The sequence below is a fragment of the Pygocentrus nattereri genome, chromosome 15 (genome assembly GCF_015220715.1).
Source record: "Pygocentrus nattereri isolate fPygNat1 chromosome 15, fPygNat1.pri, whole genome shotgun sequence".
Classification (NCBI taxonomy): domain Eukaryota; kingdom Metazoa; phylum Chordata; class Actinopteri; order Characiformes; family Serrasalmidae; genus Pygocentrus; species Pygocentrus nattereri.
This window is the reverse complement of record NC_051225.1, coordinates 6,503,756-6,520,968: the sequence shown is the minus strand read 5'-3', so window position 1 is coordinate 6,520,968 and position 17,213 is coordinate 6,503,756. Positions and strand designations below refer to the sequence as shown.

The following is a 17,213-nucleotide window of genomic DNA, read 5'->3' as shown; positions in this document are numbered from 1 at the left end:
GTGGAGCAGTTTGGAGATAAAGCCAGAGAGGCCAGGTTGAGATGGTTTGGACATGTGTTGAGGAGGAATAGTGGATATATTGGGCAAAGAATGTTGGAGATGGAGCTGCCAGGTAGAAGGAGAAGAGGTAGACCTCAGAGAAGGTTTATGGATGTAGTGAAGGTGCACATTGGAGATGGTTGGTGTAAAAGTAAAGGAGGCAGTTGATAGGGCAAGATGGAGGCAGATGATCTGCTGTGGCGACCCCTAAAGGGAGCAGCCGAAAGAAGAAGAAGAAAGGAAGTGCAACAAATATGTTTATTAACTATTTTAAGCAGATGGCATGTAAAGACCAATTCCAAAGAAGAACTCAAAAAATTACTTCTTTGCAAATACTGAAGTTCCTGCAAAAAGCAGGCTAGTTATTAATGTCTTCCTGAGCTCTGCTAAAGCCTGAGTAGACTGATAAATCAACACAGTGAGCCAGTCAGTAATCCCAGCATTAGTAAAGTCCTTTGAGGGATGATGGAACTTAAGTCTCGTGAGTAGTGGACATGTTCACCAATGTTAAGCTCAGTATCGGTGTTGTACTAGATTTGAGCTGGTGTTTTGTTGCAAGTTACTTCATTAACCAAAATCCAAAATAGTGTTTCGATTTTTGTAACTTCATTTACATATGCAAATTTTTCATTAAACAATGATAAGAGCAGGGCACCCCTACTTTAAATTAAAATGTAAACATTCCCTAAATACTTTTGCAAAATGTTGTCTATTTTCATTATCCTCTATATTAGTAGCAATGCTAGCTATCTGAATTGCCCAATGGTTTTGGGTAATATAATATGCATAATTGTAGTGAGACAACACTGATGGACAAAGCACACAAAAAGGACACATTATCATGGATTCTGTCACACTGATGTGACTGAGGGAGATAAATGTTCATGTTGTGCCCTGTTAAATAATATTTGAAGCATTAATGCCCCCTTTAAATTTACCCAAACTCCTGGGAAAGCACACATCTGCATAACCTTCAGCAACCCTATTTTGAAACCTCAATATAGCAAATTACAAAAATTTTCCAATGAAATCACAAGATTATGCAGATAAACTCATATACAACAAAAACACTGGCCAAGGAATTTAATGGAATTGGAAAAAACATTTAAAAACATTGACATACAGTTCTGCATTTACAAGCAAATGTAAAGACCAACTTAAACCAACCTTTAAAAAGAGAAAAGAAAATGCAGTGAATCAGTCAAACTAGAAGAGGACAATTTAATTTACACCTACATAACACACATTAAGACTTCGCCTATGGGCACACATACATTCAACGCTTTCAAATAGGGCCAAAGCACAGCTTCATAATATCAACACAAGATATAAAGGCAAAACGATTCCTGTACATTTCATGTTTGTAAAATCTGTTATCATTTCAAAGACAGAAGTGAATGAAATAAGTAACCATGTATGACACCTGACAAGATAAAAATAATGAGGAATAGATGGTTTTAGATCAAGTAATAATAAAAAAAAAAAAAAATTCCTGCTACGTGGCTCAATTTGCATATCTTCAGTCGCTTGGCCTTGTTTTCATTTAAAAGAGTTTAGGGAGCTGCCGTAACCTGCTGAGGTCCAGAAAATTTCCAACGGACCCCTGAGTCTCCGGGAGTGATGGCCTCTGGCTGTCTGGCAAAGAAGATCGGCGCTGAGGAAGGAGTTTTGGACCGTTTTCCTTGTCTGGGTTTGTGTTACCATGAGTCAGAAGCTGCATTTTGGGACGCAAGTCTTGTATTAACAGGTTTTGAGAGTTTTGAGGAGCAACATGTTTAAGAGTAATAGGTTCAGGCTGCTTGTTAGTTATGGTTTTTAGGATAAATTCAGGCATGCTTTCCCTCTCTTGTAAAACATTTTCCGAATTGTTAAGCTTCAGGGAGCACCCTAGAGCGGAGTCTGTCTGTATCCTCTGCATTTGAGTCCTCTCTCCTTCATCTTCCTCTTCACTGCTGTTTCCAGCTTCAATCAGTCCATACCTCTTCATGTACATGCAAGTGGCTAACGACATGTTGCTGGGGGACAATATGCTCAGGCCTACGCTACTCTTGTCCAAAGGAGTCTTTCCAAAAAGCACAGCACCAGGGTTTGATCTTGCCTGACCTCCGAGGGAGAGTCGGGACAGCTGAGTGTCACTCAGGTACTTCAGGGCGATGGCATTGGCCTCCAAGCTCAGATCCGCTCCACCGCTCAGCCCCCATATGCTGGTGCCGACTGGCTCAGAAAGAGCCAGCCTCGGAATTACTGCGTCAGGGTTTATACAAGCCAGGGTGCTGGACAAAAGAGAAGACTGTTAAAAGGAGAATTCCTCTAATATTTCAAAATTTCTGCAATGTAAACTCATTTGGAGTGATCTGATGCAAAAAAAGTTTGTCTGCGAGAGACTGTTTAGCCACTTAACTGTCAAAGTAAAAAGTAACATTTGATGCTGTATGAAGAAATTACTAGGAATATAGGCCCTTTATATAGGCCATATAAATGCTATAGCAGATGGAAATTGTAAATGTTACAAATATTCTACACAGGTACTTGTGAATTTAAACAGTTTAGAGGGCGTGAATGCAAGGTTTACTGACTATGGAGGCTGACAGATTTAACACTGCACATTTTATTGGTTTTCTAGGTGACAACAAGTTAACACCACATCCTCTACAGAGAACATACATAAATGCTTTTTTTGCTAATTTTAGTGCATAATTTTTTATTTCAATACATTCTGGGGAAAAAAACAAAAACAAACCACAAACAAGTTAAACGTTAAATTTTACACATTCCGCATTTTGTTTAAATTTTTCCCCTAATATGTTAAATCAAGCAACCAAACAGTAACTGTACCTTAAAACATGCAGAAGTGTGTCTCTGTAGAGGATGTGGTAACATATTTTTACTTAGAAAAATTAACAAAACCTCATTTGATCATGAGCACCAAAACTTTTGCATACACCTATAAGATCCCATTGATTGTTTCCTACATTAGTCTCACATTTCAGAAGCAAACTTAAGATCTCAAACTTGTTTTGGCTGACTACTCCTTACCCTAAATGTTGTCAAATTGCATAAATTATATATATTTTTTGCTATCTATAAAACTGTCTGTATGTAAAGAGACCCAAAACATGCTTTATTTACCTGGTGCTCTCCAGTGTGGTGCGACTCGCCTTTCCTGAGCGAGAGTCCAGCTCGACAGTCACTCCAAGGTGGTGAAGCTGTTTTACTGTGGCACTGAACACCTGATCCTGCCCTGAAACTACAGCTCTCTGCGGTGGGCTCTGTTCCTTCTGTATGGGTTCGTTTGGAGGTGAACGCCTGGGTGACAGATTGTGCCTGAGGTGAGGACTACGCACATCTCTTTCCACCATTATGTCTTCATGCACAGCATCCTGGAGACGACTATTCACTTGACCCTGCAAAATGCATAGAACATTGTGGAGCCAACTTTTAGAGAAATTAATACAACGCCAATTCCAATGAAGTTGGAACGTTGTGTAAAACAAATAAAAACAATGATTTGCAAATCCTTTTCAACCTATATTGAATTGAATACACTACAAAGACGAGATATTTCAAAGACAAGATGTTCAAACGGATAAAATTTGTTTTTGCAAATATTCACTCACTTCGAATTTGATGCCTGCAACACGTTCCAAAGAAGTTGGGACAGGGGCAACAAAAGACTGGGAAAGTTGAGGAATGCTCAAAAAAACACCTGGTTGGAACTTTCTTCAGGTGAACATGTTAATTGGAAACAGGTGAGTGTCATGATTGGGTATAAAGGGAGCATCCCTGAAAGGTTCAGTCGTTCACAAGCAAGGATGGGGTGATGTTCACCACTTTGTGAACAACTGCGTGAGCAAATAGTCCAACAGTTTAAGAACAATGTTTCTCAACATGCAATTGCAAGGAATTTAGGGATTTCATCATCTACAGTCCATAATATCATCAAAAGGTTCAGAGAATCTGTAGAAATCTCTGCAAGTAAGTGGCAAGGCAGAAAACCAACATTGAATGCCCGTGACCTTCAATCCCTCAGGCCGCGCTGCATTAAAAACCCACATCATTCTGTAACGGATATTCCCACATGGGCTCAGGAACACTTCAGGAAACCACGGTCAGTGAACACAGTTCTACAAGTGCAAGTTCGAGCTCCCGAGGCCCGAGCTCATCTGAGATGGACTGATGCAAAGTGGAAAAGTGTCCTGTGGTCTGACGAGTCCACATATCACATTGTTTTTGGAAATCATGGACGTCGTGTTCTCTGGGCCAAAGAGGAAAAGCACTGTCCGGATTGTTATCAGCGCAAAGTTCAATAGCCAGCATCTCTGATGGTGTGGGGGTGTGTTAGTGCCCATGGCAGGGGTAACTTTCACATCTTTGAAGGCACCATTAATGCTGAAAGGTACATACAGGTTTTGAAGCAACATATGTTGCCATCCAAGCAACGTCTTTTTCAGGGACGTCCTGCTTATTTCAGCAAGACAATGCCAAGCCACGTTCTGCATGTGTTACAACAGCGTGGCTTCGTAGTGAAAGAGTAAAACCTACAAAGCTTCAACAATTAGTGTCCTCAGTTCCCAAACGCTTATTGAGTGTTGTTAAAAGGAAAGGTGATGTAACACAGTGGTAAACACGCCCCTGTCCCAACTTCTTTGGAACGTGTTGCAGGCATCAAATTCAAAATGAGTAAATATTTACAAAAACAATAAAATTTATCCGTTTGAACATTTAATATCTTGTCTTTGTAGTGTATTCAATTGAATATAGGCTGAAAAGGATTTGCAAATAATCATATTCTGTTTATGTTTTACACAACGTCCCAACTTCATTGGAATTGGGGTTGTATCTGCAGATATATTTCTGGAAAATAAATGGAAATTTTAATGATTTCTCAAAATGTCTACATAATTAAACTGTTCAGATCTAAAAACGTTTTTGTGGTTTGGTGTGAAATGCATCATTCTAGAGAAATGTACAGAGTCAGAATTGTTCATAGTGGTGGTGTTAGAAACTAGGCATTTGAAGAGTTTAAGAACTCCCTCCCAGAAAGTTATCACATGAAGTCTTTATAAATATACTGCCTCTTGCCTGAGACTTTCTTTTTTGCCAAGGTTTTGGCCTAAAACAAATTTCTTAAAATTTACTATTTGCAGAGAGGTACATACAGACTATTCTAATGCAAAACAGTCCCCAAAGAAACCTTTTATTTTTTCAGATTTACGACTGATTTACCATAATCAAGATTACATATAAAACTCATTAGACATGTATAGGTTCACTGGCTGTTTTGAATAGTCAATAAAACAGCTATATTTGCATTGTAGATATTGCAACATCTGGTTTCTATCACCACCACTGTGAAGAAAATAGGTCAGTAGGTTTCTCTACAATTAACCATTTCACATCAGACAACTCAATTATATTACTTACTAAACACTGAATAATGCAGAACTTTTCAAAGATTGGTGGAATTCCACCTTGTCTGAAGCTTTTTCTAGAACTGCTTTTTGAGCTGTACCATTTTTACAGATAGCACTTGCAAAAGCACACTCAAGAAGAGAGAATGATCTTACCAGTAACTCCTGATAAAATCTCTGATCATGTATTTCTCCGTCTTCTGAGATGTACTCTCTCTTTGGAGACTGAGAGCAGTAATACATGCTAGCACTCTCCCCCAACACAGGACTTTGAAAAGAAGGCATTCCTACATTTGATGGTGTGCTGGATAAAAAGCAAAATCACTGTTAGTGCCAACAGTTTACTAAAGGTCTGAATACTTTGCAATATCACTGTAATGAAGTGTCATCTTTAAGAACACATGATTCAGTCTGTGGGTTGTAAAATTAATGCATATGAACCTCGTAAATTATACTGTAGACGGGCCCAGATTTTCATTCCCCACTCAATAATAACCTCAGAATTTTGCATTGCTTCCATGCATTGTGAAGTAAATAACAATCCTTAGAATGTGGAAATAGTTACAAGGCCATTTAAAGGGTTAAAAATCCCATATCATACTTGTCTTGTGGTGATCTTGTGGAATGCGGAGGTGTTCCAGGGTCCTCTTCTTCTCTACTATGATGGACTTCTTCAGAACAAAGTCTTGAGGATACTGTGCTATCGCAACTGCCACTAGTCTGTCTCTGATGCTCAGAGTGACCATCAAGAGACTGGCCATCAAGTGTGGAGTCTTGACCAGGATCACTCCAAAACAAACTGGCACCTACAAAAATACAAAAAAAATGTTAAAATTGTTACATCATGTGTCTGGATGTTTCCGTTTCTCTCTCCATCTGGGTGTTTTCAGGTGGCCGTTGTTGCATGGCTGACGTCCCGTTTTTCCAGGCACGTGATTGGCTGTTCCGGTTGGCGCAGGCTATAAAAGACCTGGAGCACGATGGAGCGTTTTTCCCCCTCCCCTGGCTGCCCGCCAGCCGACAGACCAGTTATTGTTGGTGGCTTGCTGGCCTACAGGTACATGTGGGCCAGTGAAGATACTTTTGTAATTTTGTTTCTTTCTTTTTTAGAAAGGAAACGTAAGGGTGGCCTGCCCTTTTTTTGACCTGTTGGACTTGTTTATTGGTAGTGTAGTGACGGTAGTCAAGTCAAGTCTAATTTATTTTTCATAGCGCTTTTTACAACTGATGTCACAAAGCAGCTTCACAGAATTCCAGTAAAGATAAAGTTTTAACAAGAATATTAAAAAAAAACCCAGGTGAGCAAGCCAGGGGCAACAGTGGCAAGGAAATACTCCCTCAGAAGTGTTTGTCATTTTATTTCCCTTTTTTAAATCAGTTTAGTTAATTTTTTATTTTTACTAGGCTCTTTTATTTGCCATTTTTGCCCTTAGGCCTCCGTGAAGTCATGTTTCCTAGCATCAGTTGCATGTTGAAAATAAATTTTGATGACTGGATGAAAGTGCAAAGCATCAAATAAATTGCCAAATCCGTATTTTATTTTTCTTTGTTCTGGTTTGCCGTCTGAGCGGGCAGTCTTGCTTTCTCTTTGTGCCTTAGCCCCAGGAGACGCAACACAAAATACAGATTAATCATTTTGATGATAGTAATCGTATCTGTATAACGATCATTTGAATGATTTTTGTTTACATAGCGTTCTCCCATGCTCAAGAACACATTCAACAGAACATAGAGGGCATACATTAAATCAGAATGCGATGCAAGTAATGATTCAAAACTCTTTATCAGCACCTGTTCCTACTGCAATGCTGACACACGTCTTTTTGGGCTCGGAAAAAGCTGATGTTTGAATGGACTGCTCCAGGTGATGTTCCTCTGCTGATGCTCGTGATGGCTCAGACACCTTACTCTGGGCATCAAGAAGTTTCTGGATCTGAGAAACAAAAATTAAATATTTAAGAATCTCAGTGCAACTGATATTTTTGTATTATATTGTTGCATTGCACTGTGTTGCAAAAACAGCTTTTGGACATACTCTGATTATATGTGTTTAGTCTTTTATGAACCACCAACTGGCTCATGTTTAGCTCATCAATTTAATTAAAAGAAATAATTCAGAAAAAGAACTTAACTTCACACAACCCCCCCTTGAAGGATTGCCCACATGCCTGGAGAATGTAAAATACTAAGTAGTAAGACAAAAATTTGTTTTGTTGGTTTTGCGCAGTCTGTAGGTCTCTGTCTGTCTCTGTCTGTCTGTCTGTCTCTGTCTGATTTTAATAAAAAATGACTACAGAAGGGTTTTATGATGAAAGGTTCATGTTGAACACTGGCAGCTGATGGCCAATATATGTTAGGTATGAAATTTGCTTCTGTAATTGGGGCTCATGTGGTTGCTTATGTAGTTTGACACTGTACAACATACTTTTACTTTCAGAAACAGCCAGATGTACAGACTACCTACTACTACCAAGTACTACTAGCGACTACTTAGTGACTAAGATTTCCCCCTTCTTTGGGTTTTTTTTTTTTTTAAACAAAGTTATTGCTATTATAGTGCCCACATCTGACACAAACCTGAGCCTGCAGTTGCTTCAGTTGTCGGTCCTGTTCCATCAGCATCCTGTAGGCATCAGCAGGAAGAAGACCCTTACCACCCTCTAGTGGAGTAACTGCAGCAGAACTGGGCTGGCCAGTACAGCTTGACTGTGGTTGACAACACTGGGCCTTGCGGCCTGGCACTATCTGCTCCAAAGCTACACTGCTGGGGCTGAAATTGGGGACATGTGCCCCATGAGTTGGAGAGCAACGCTGGGCAACACTAGCATGGCAGACAGGGCTCTTAGTAGGGGACGCATGGTAGCCAAAAGACTGGTGCTGAGGAGATAGACAGTAGTCTGTATATGGGCTGCTCTCAGTAGAACAGTGGACGGGGTTGCCATGAGCCATGGGTACATGAGCAGGGTGAAGTGGAGTCCCTTGCCAGGTACTGCTTTGGTAAACAGGCATGTGGCCATGGTGGGCAGAGCAGCAGTTACAGGTGTTGATGGCAGGATTTGAAGCGGGCGTGCTGTGGAAGAGTCCATGTTGAGAAGGATGCAGAATGGAGGTTTGTTCGGAAATGATCAAAGCTTTTCTGGTGCTACAGTGGCTTGATGCTGGTGGTCCAGATGGTGAGGATGGATGAGAGTGGGGTTTATTCACAAAATCCTGCCCAGATCTCTGCTTGAACTGGTGGAATGAGCCATTTGGTGAGGAGCCGGCCTTGGGAGAACAAGTTGAAGAGGCAGAAGATGAGGCAGAGGACCCATTACTTGATCGTCGACCTGTGGATGGAATGGATTTCCTGCAAGATAAAGGCTTTGGTGTTTGGTGTCCTGACGTGGGCTGTAGTCTACTGGCCTTTGGCTGAGACAACACAGGTGTCAGTGGTCTCCTGATGGGAGGAGGTCCAGCCATACCACTCTGAGCTGGTGGACGTGGTCCAGGTTGCTGACTACTGTTTTTACAGCTTCTCTGCAGAGTGCTGGATTGGGTAGGATGAGGGACAGTGTGATCATATGAATCTACTATCTTTCCATCAAGAAAGCTGCCATCCGCTACCATGGAAAGTTCAGGAACTGAGGGCTGGACTTGTCTCGCCTGGGGGGAAAAAAAACAACTTAAGTCTTTCACCATGAATTCTTTGAGTAATTAAATAATTGAGAGATTTTAATGATTATTGAATAATAAGAGCTGATAAAATGGCAAAAAAAAACCCTTAACTGACCAATAGCAACCCATGCATACCCTTTAAAAGATTTCAAATTTTTTTTTAATACAAACTGCCTCATGACTTCCAATTCATAGAGAAGTTCAATTCTGATCAATAACCTGATCATGACAGCTTTAAAATAAATATCACTGGAAAGACTCCCCAAATATTTGGTTCTAATTCCCGTTAGGACGAAGCAATCGCAAAGGAGTACAGGGGTCAGGTGCCTACCTGATCGCTCTGATGTAGGGGCATCCCGGCTTGTATGAAGCTCCATATACTAGGGAGCTCATTGAACGTTGTTTTATTCAGATTGCTTCATCCTAGTGAGAGTTGTTACAGAATATTCGGGGCCTCATTCGAGTGAATCTCCCTGTATATAGCATGATACATAGCCTGCATCAGGAATGACCAACTGTGTTTCTTCCATTCTACAGCTCTGCAGAGAACAGCGTTTTGCCTCGTCTAATGCTCTGCAGTGCTGTGGCCCATGAGGACTGGAGTCTGATATGTGGTCTATATTACAAGCACTTTAAATTTAGATTCAACATAATGAAAAAAGCATCCACGACCTGTTGGCTGGCAGGATGAGGGTTGGGAGAAGGCCGAGGAGAAAGATCCTCATCTTCCACTCCTGAATCATGGTCACTGGCGGAGAGTTTATTCTGGGCAGCAGCTGATGACTCAGCTCTAGCGCTCCTGTTTAAAAGCAGAATCAGATTTATTCACTGGTTCATACCAAAAAAAGTTCTGAGTGGTTCTCAGTCCAAGTCCTGGCAACTAAACTTGCTTTGCATTTTGAATTAATCAGGTTTGTCAGCGCAACACTAAACACTAAAATGTGTAGCAGGAAACATTCTTCTAAGTTATATATGACTCTTCAACAACAGTTCTTATTATTTCAAACAAACATCACTGTACCTTGGTAGTACTGAACGAGACATCGCTTCTTTAAAGAGCTCAGCCTCCTGGCCCTGGTTCTCGGCACATAGCTCAAACAGCAGGGAACGTCCCTCTGATGGTTCCACGTTCTAACCACACAGACAGACAGAGAGACATGAGTCTTTAAAAGCATCATATACTCTCATACACCATCACAAGATTTGAGGACTTGAGCATCTACAAGTGCTGGTTCCATATCTGAATCGCAACACCTAATTTCACTAAGGAGTAGTCCCTGCAAGGGAGGAGAATCCACATTCTCCAATGGATTAATTAATCAAATATAATCATCTCTGTAAAAACTTTAAAACAGAGAAGGGAACCAAATGAGTCATATAGTCTCATGTACTGTTAACAGACCTTGTAAGCTGTGACTGATTCTGTCCTGGTAAGAAGCTGAAAGCTCATGTCCGTCAGCCTGTCGTGCAGCTTACACTGGTAGAATTCAGGTTCTCTGTGAGTGAGCGAGTAGAGAACCACCAAGAATGCGTTGCTCTCGGACATCACTCTGAAAAATAAGCAACAAGTCAGTACAACACACACAAAGTTCAAAATATAATTTTAAAACAAACATGCTTCCATCTGAAACTCTGCATGTTGTAATTACAAAGCACCAACATATTTAAACAAACAAACAAACAAACAAACAAACAAACAAACAAACAAAGCATGGCATTTATTGACAAATCAGTAAAAATGTGAGAATCTTTTTAAATTTAAGGCCTTCTTAGCTATATATTAATTAGCGTGTAGAAGAGGCTGAATGACTTTCTAGCCCTGCAGACAGGGTGAACAGATGGGTGCAGCACTAACCTGTCCTGGAGGGAGGAGCTGTACATGTACCTCAGACACCACGCCCACACCACCGGACTATGAATGTGTGTAACCCCACTGAGCCACCTGCCACAAAAGAGGACAGTAACTCCACCAACCTTCACTTACAATGCATTTAACTGTTATACAAATCCCAGGAGCCCTTTGGGTAAAGGTGTAATTAATGGAGGTTGAATTACAGCATGACTTAGAACCACCACACCACCACTAACCAAACGTTTAAACGGACAAAATCAAGACAAACAGCGAAAATTACTCGTGTAGGTAATACTAGCCTACAATACAGATAGAAACAATCATAGTTTGCTATGGCACCAGCTTATCTTCAATCAACGGTCTTGGGCAGAAAACAATAGAAGTAATGGTGCTACAGAGAACAATACTAGTCAAGATACAGCAAAGAAGTGCAGGGTTTCCACACACATACACTATGCTTGGATGCCACCCCAACTACACTGGCATCCACCCAAATATATTTTGCCCCATTTGAACAAATTCAAAGTTATTGTATACTATTATGTAAGGGCACATTTCACATAGACATAGGATAAAACTTTCCTCCTCCCAAAATCATTTATGCATTATTTAAATTCCCAATATATAAAAAAATAAATTAAAGATTTTTTTAAAATACTAGCGTTAAGTCACAGCCCCTGTGTTTACTGTAATCCAAGCTTCTCCGTTTTTTTTGTTTTCATAGCCGTTGCAGTCACACGTTATTAGTTAGTCGCACAATGTTGGCCCTCCCCACATTTCGTTTTGCCCTCCTAAGAGAGAACGACAGCGACCACCCAGCAGAGTGCAGAAGGAAACATTTAGTAACACTTAATATTCCTTAAAGTTGATGATGCTGAAGCTGGCCTATTTACATTTTCCCATTCCGCATTAAAATCATGCAACAGGTCCATTCTGGGCCTGAAGGTCGTTACACACCGCACACAACACAAAAAATGGGCAGAATATATAGGATTTTAAAAAGTACATAGGGAGAATTTATCAACTATCCCAAAAAAAAAAAAAAAAAAAAAAAAAAAAAAATCAAAACAAAAAGGCTGAATGTCATCAAGCGCAGTAACATCTCCTTTGCTCCTAACAGAATGAGCAAACAAGGTCACTGGCCTACTGCCCATTTTGGAAAAGTGATTGTAGCGTTAAAGTCACCACATTCAGAAACTGAAACGCTGAGTTCTTCCCCAGAGGCTATAATTTAATTTGAAGTCCAGTTTGTGGTTTCAGAGATTCTGATATTTGCAGCATTTGTGGAAAAGTTTTATTTACTGGAACACAGCTGCTCTGTTGCTTTGATTGTCGTCACTAACAGCTGACACTGTGTTTGGTCAGTGAGTTTCTGTCGTCGGCCAAACATCACAAAAATCGAACACAGGGCAAATAAAATAATGTTGGATGCTGTCAGTTATACATGATCAAATTAATTTAATGTTGTCCAAATAAATCATGTATAGTGTGTAAAAGGCAGAAAACATCTGAAAAAGAAGCTGCTTCATCAAAGCAAAGGCATTAAAAGGGAGGTTCCCCCTGTTTGACAGGATGGTATCATTACTTTTTTTTTCTTCATATTTGTTATAATTTTTCCTATTTCATATAATCTACAGGCCAGTACTGTTTTGTCTTTTTTGCTAATGTTTGTGATAATAACTGGTTAGCTTTACAGCACCAATTGTAGTGACAGTTTGCTAACAAAGAAAATTGTATTGAGCAAGTGTTTCAACAGTGCACAAGTCTCTAAGCTTGTCTTCAGTTTCAACAGGTGATTATCGTACTATATTCAGTTAAATCTTTCAATGACAAACATGTATGTCAAATACTGCTCAGGACTGAAGCTACTTACACTCCTACAAGGGGGAGCGCGTAGACTTTGGGGTCCGACTCCAGTATAAGGAGTAGTTTGCGGGTTTGGTCCATCGTCAGAAATCTAGACAGGCAGACAAATAAAACAAGCCTAATGAAACAACATCATCTACTACTACTACAACATATGTTACACACTAGTTACTAGTGTACATAGAAAACGTTGCATAACATTTGAAGTAGTTTTCCGGTTCTTAAAGTCAAACGTTCAGTTATTTTCAGTGGGCCTAACCCTCGTTTTCTCCCTGTGGTGTGCAGAGGCTGGGCCATGCTGGTGGGACTGCTCAGGTTCCTGGCCAGTGCAGTGGGGATAATGGGCACTGCTCGCACAGGAACAGCCTGCAGCGAGTCGGCGAGAGTCACGCCTGCCCAGTGCAGAATGAAGCTCAGCCTGTCCATGTTCTCCGTACAGCTGAGACGAGCCCGCAAGCTCAAAAGCTTGGACAGTTCAAGGGTTTCTCGACTGCTGCAGCAGTGCTGGAGCATCTGGGAAAGACACAGGACAGAGTTTAGTCACAAAAAAGTTATAGAAACAGTGAAAAGTATTGTAGTTCACTCTATAAACATGGATAAGTAACAAAAGGAACAGTGTTGGATTCAGAATTCAACACCCACAGAATTCAGAAGACTAATAAAGTCCATCTTTATACATAAAATTATAATTTTTTTTCTTTACACTTTTCACACACACACACACACACACACACACACACACACACACACACACACACACACACACACACACACACACGTGAGTACACCCCTCACATTTCTGCAAATATTTCATTTTTCTTTTCATGGGACGACACTATAGAGAATGAAACTTGGATATAACTTAAAGTGGTCAGTGTGCAGCTTGTATAGCAGTTCAGATTTACTGTCTTCTGAAAATAACTCAACAAACAGCCATTAATATCTAAACAGCTGCCAACACAAGTGAGTCCACCTCACAGTGAACCTGTCCAAATTGTGCCCAATTGTGTCGTTGTCCCTCCGTGGTGTCATGTGACTCGTTAGAGTTACAAGGTCCCAGGTGTGAATGTGGAGCAGGGCTGTTAAATTTGGTGTTTTGTGTACAATTCACTCATACTGGCCACTGGATATTCAACATGGCACCTCATGGCAAAGAACTCTCTGAGGATGTGAGAAATAGAATTGTTATCTACAAAAGACGGCCTAGGCTACAAGAAGTTATTGCTAACACCCTGAAACTGAGCTATAACACGGTGGCTAAGGTCATACAGTGATTTTCCAGGACAGGTACCACTCCGAACAGGCTTCACCAGGGTCGATCAAAGAAGTTTAGTCCCTGTGCTCAGCGTCATGTCCAGAGGTTGGCTTCAAAAAATAGGTGCATGAATGCTGCCAGCATTGCTGCAGAGGTTGAAGAAGTGGGAGGTCAGCCTGTCAGTGCTCAGACCATATGCCACACAATACATATTGGTGCATCCCCAGGTATAACAAGACACATTAAACACAAACCATTCACTCTTTTGATGTGAAAGAAGGACCATTTATAAAAACATCGACTGACTTAAGACTAACAGCTAGTGCCTTTCAGTGAGTAATTGCCTCTCCCTAAGGCAAGACTATTTCACAATCAGGACAGCTGTTACTGACAGGTTGTAGTAACCGCCAGGTTGAGAGCTGATTACTGCTGTAGTATCCAGTCATCCTAACAACAGGAGGGGAGAGCTTCACAAGCAGCTGCTCAATCCTCATCATGTGCTACTAACCTACAACTTAAAACAAGCTGAAGAAACTCAAACAGCACCAGTATCACTGAAAGACACAAGCTGCAGATCAGATACCTTAAATGAGATGTCAAAGTCATCTGCAGAGAACACAGTGCTGCCAGAAACATGTTGGGCTTCAAATAAGCAAGGCACTAGAATGTCCCCAGGGAGGAGGGCAGTTGGAGTCTTCCCAGAACAGCCAGGCTGCTCTCTGCCTGGATCAAATCGATCCAGGGTTAACGTCACTCCTTCTTCATCTACAGGGCCAAAAAAAGTTATTTACACATTAAAAATTTGGAAACGGCATGCAGCAGGTTTTAGACTGTTCATCTGAACTGTACTCACCACTGTCCACAGCTAATGTCCCAATAAAGAAACAAGCAAACTGCAGCATTTTACTTTGCCGAGCATGTCGGTGGGCCAAGCGTAGGGCTTTCTCAACGAGGAGCAGCCTGGGGCTTCTGAAACATGTTAAATCGCAACGTCTCAGAAAAGGAAAAAGTTCAAAAACCATGTAGTTTTATAGCAAGAAAATGTCAACCAAACTCTCACCTATATAATGAAAGGTGAAGGCTGACGAGATCTCCATTTGGAGTAGGATCCCAAAGGTGCCTTTTAGATTTAGGAAACGTCAGAGGACCCATGCCGCTTTCCGATTGCCTTTAGAACAAAAGCAGAGCATTAAAGTGAGATCTTTAGATGTTTGGTACTTTTTTTGACTAATTGCTAGATCTATAGTCAATGTCCCAAATATAGAAGACATGGAAAAAACTGCCTTTACCTGACGTTTTGTACCGTGTCTGGTCTGCACACAGCTTCAAACACGTGGGAGGGCAAGCCTCGCAGATTCACCTGAATGCCATTCATTCTTCATTATCGCATGTGTATCATAAAAAAAAGAAATATATTTAAAATACACCCATATAATTAAAATGACACTTTACTGTCTTGATTCTCACGCCTAAAACCCTCGTGAACCGGCATATGTGTAAGATACTGATTAACTAGTTAGGTACACGATTAGCGATTGTTCTAGGTGTTAGATTTTGTAAAACTAGATGTGGATGAACTGGCAAAATATGCATAATGCACTAAATACAATTACACACGACTAACAAGGCAGTAAATGTAATGAAACGTGGAAGCGTTTTTTAGCAACTGTTACTGAGCTGGTCTACGATATGCTTATAAAGCATCCTGTGACATGTTCTGATGCTATTTATCCCGATAACCATAAACTCTGTCACATTACCAAGCTCTATAGAGAACCGAGAGAACCAGTGGCAGGAAAAAAAGCCTTAAAAGCATGAGAAAAAACGAACAGCGTAGCTATCAAACACCCGAGCAGAGCTAACCTAGTTAACTAACTACATCTAAAACCACACAACCGAGCTGAAGTAGCATAGCAAGCAAGCTAGCTCGTTCGTTAACCTAGCTGGCAAAGCGGCCGAAAAGAGGCTCTGGCCAGACAAAGGCAGCCAGCTAGCGCATGGAAGTTGTGAATATATAGTGTGAACAACTTATAATTATGTATCCTACCTGCTACCGATCAGTTTTTGGCAACATTCGCGTGAAGCCGTGTCGGTTTCATCGCCGTTTCACCGGAACGTTCGACCAGCTGCTCCACCCAGAGATGCTAACAGGCTAAAATCAGCTCGAACCGAGCGGAGTGCTGCTTAAACCTCCAACACAGAGCGGTACGGGACGCGGCAAAGAGAAACCAGGTCTGACGAAATCCGTTAATGGTTCACTTCACTTGGCAGCAGCTTCGTATCCCGGCAGAGTTTTGTGAAACGTGTTGTCAGCGAAAACAAAACAAACGCGCTCCTGTTAAAGCGAACAGACTCGAAAATAAATTGTGGCGCTGTTTCTAAGTTCCAATGGCGGGGCGGCGCGGTTAACCAATAGCAGCACAGAAGCGCAGCGGCTCGACCAATCGGAGCGTGGCAGCGTAGCCTCGCCCACACAGAGAGCTTATTTGAATGGTGCTGCAGGTTCAGAGTGTAGTCAGATTTATATTTAACATACACGAATGAACTGATGACCTCTCTCTCTTCCCCTCCCTCTCTCCTTCCCCCTCTCCCCCCCCTCTCTCTCCCCCTCTCTCTCCCCCTCTCTCCCCCTCTCTCTCTCTCCCCCCCCTCTCTCCCCCTCTCTCACTCCCCCCTCTTATTCTCCCCCTCCTCTCTCTCTCTATCCATCTCTCCCCCTCCCTCTTTCTCTCTCCCTCTATCTCTCTCTATTCTATAAACATATATATTCAGCTCAGTTCAAGTTGCAGAGGTTATCTTATGGCACAAACCTGTGAGAGTATTTATAACCGTATGAAGTGCACATTTATAGATACATACTATATACAACACTATGGACATATTATAAATACTGTGAGAAAATATTGTAAAAGTAGGATGGAATAAAAGAATGCAGCATGTTCCAAAGTCCTTATGGCTAACTTTGTAAATTTGAAATAAATACAAATAAAAACCCTGCCCTCAATGTGAAACCTGTTTAGCCTACAAATTAGATATCCTACTTTCCTCATTGCCAATATGACATAAAAAACATACAGTATATTAATGAAACTATATTAAAAAAATCATAAGATTTTAAGGCTTGGCAATAAACCGA

General features: G+C 41.1%; 1 protein-coding gene and 1 long non-coding RNA gene across 2 annotated transcripts; one reads left to right on the top strand and one right to left on the bottom strand.

Annotated features, from left to right (window-relative positions):
• Window positions 1–1,107: 1,107 nt before the first annotated feature.
• stil (STIL centriolar assembly protein) lies at window positions 1,108–16,436 on the bottom strand. The gene is made up of 17 exons (XM_017701258.1): window positions 16,125–16,436; window positions 15,367–15,453; window positions 15,138–15,245; window positions 14,931–15,046; window positions 14,661–14,842; window positions 13,082–13,335; window positions 12,830–12,913; window positions 10,960–11,046; window positions 10,507–10,654; window positions 10,126–10,235; window positions 9,777–9,903; window positions 8,028–9,092; window positions 7,242–7,383; window positions 6,052–6,256; window positions 5,607–5,754; window positions 3,169–3,443; window positions 1,108–2,312 (listed from the first exon to the last, which is right to left on the bottom strand). The coding sequence occupies exons 2-17, from the start codon at window positions 15,450–15,452 to the stop codon at window positions 1,583–1,585; spliced, it is 3,867 nt and encodes a 1,288-aa protein (XP_017556747.1). The 5' UTR covers window position 15,453; window positions 16,125–16,436; the 3' UTR covers window positions 1,108–1,582.
• Window positions 2,072–6,698, top strand: LOC119265222. The gene is made up of 3 exons (XR_005131492.1): window positions 2,072–2,179; window positions 3,183–3,368; window positions 6,341–6,698. It is a non-coding gene; the product is annotated as an uncharacterized LOC119265222 (long non-coding RNA).
• Window positions 16,437–17,213: the final 777 nt, after the last annotated feature.

Coding starts and splice junctions, on each gene's coding strand:
- stil (XM_017701258.1), bottom strand. CDS start 15,452: ATGAATGGCATTCAGGTGAATCTGCGAGGCTTGCCCTCCCACGTGTTT. Junction 15,246..15,366: donor GACACGGTACAAAACGTCAG/GTAAAGGCAGTT, acceptor TTTGTTCTAAAG/GCAATCGGAAAGCGGCATGG. Junction 5,755..6,051: donor ACAAGATCACCACAAGACAA/GTATGATATGGG, acceptor CTTTTTATCCAG/CACACCATCAAATGTAGGAA.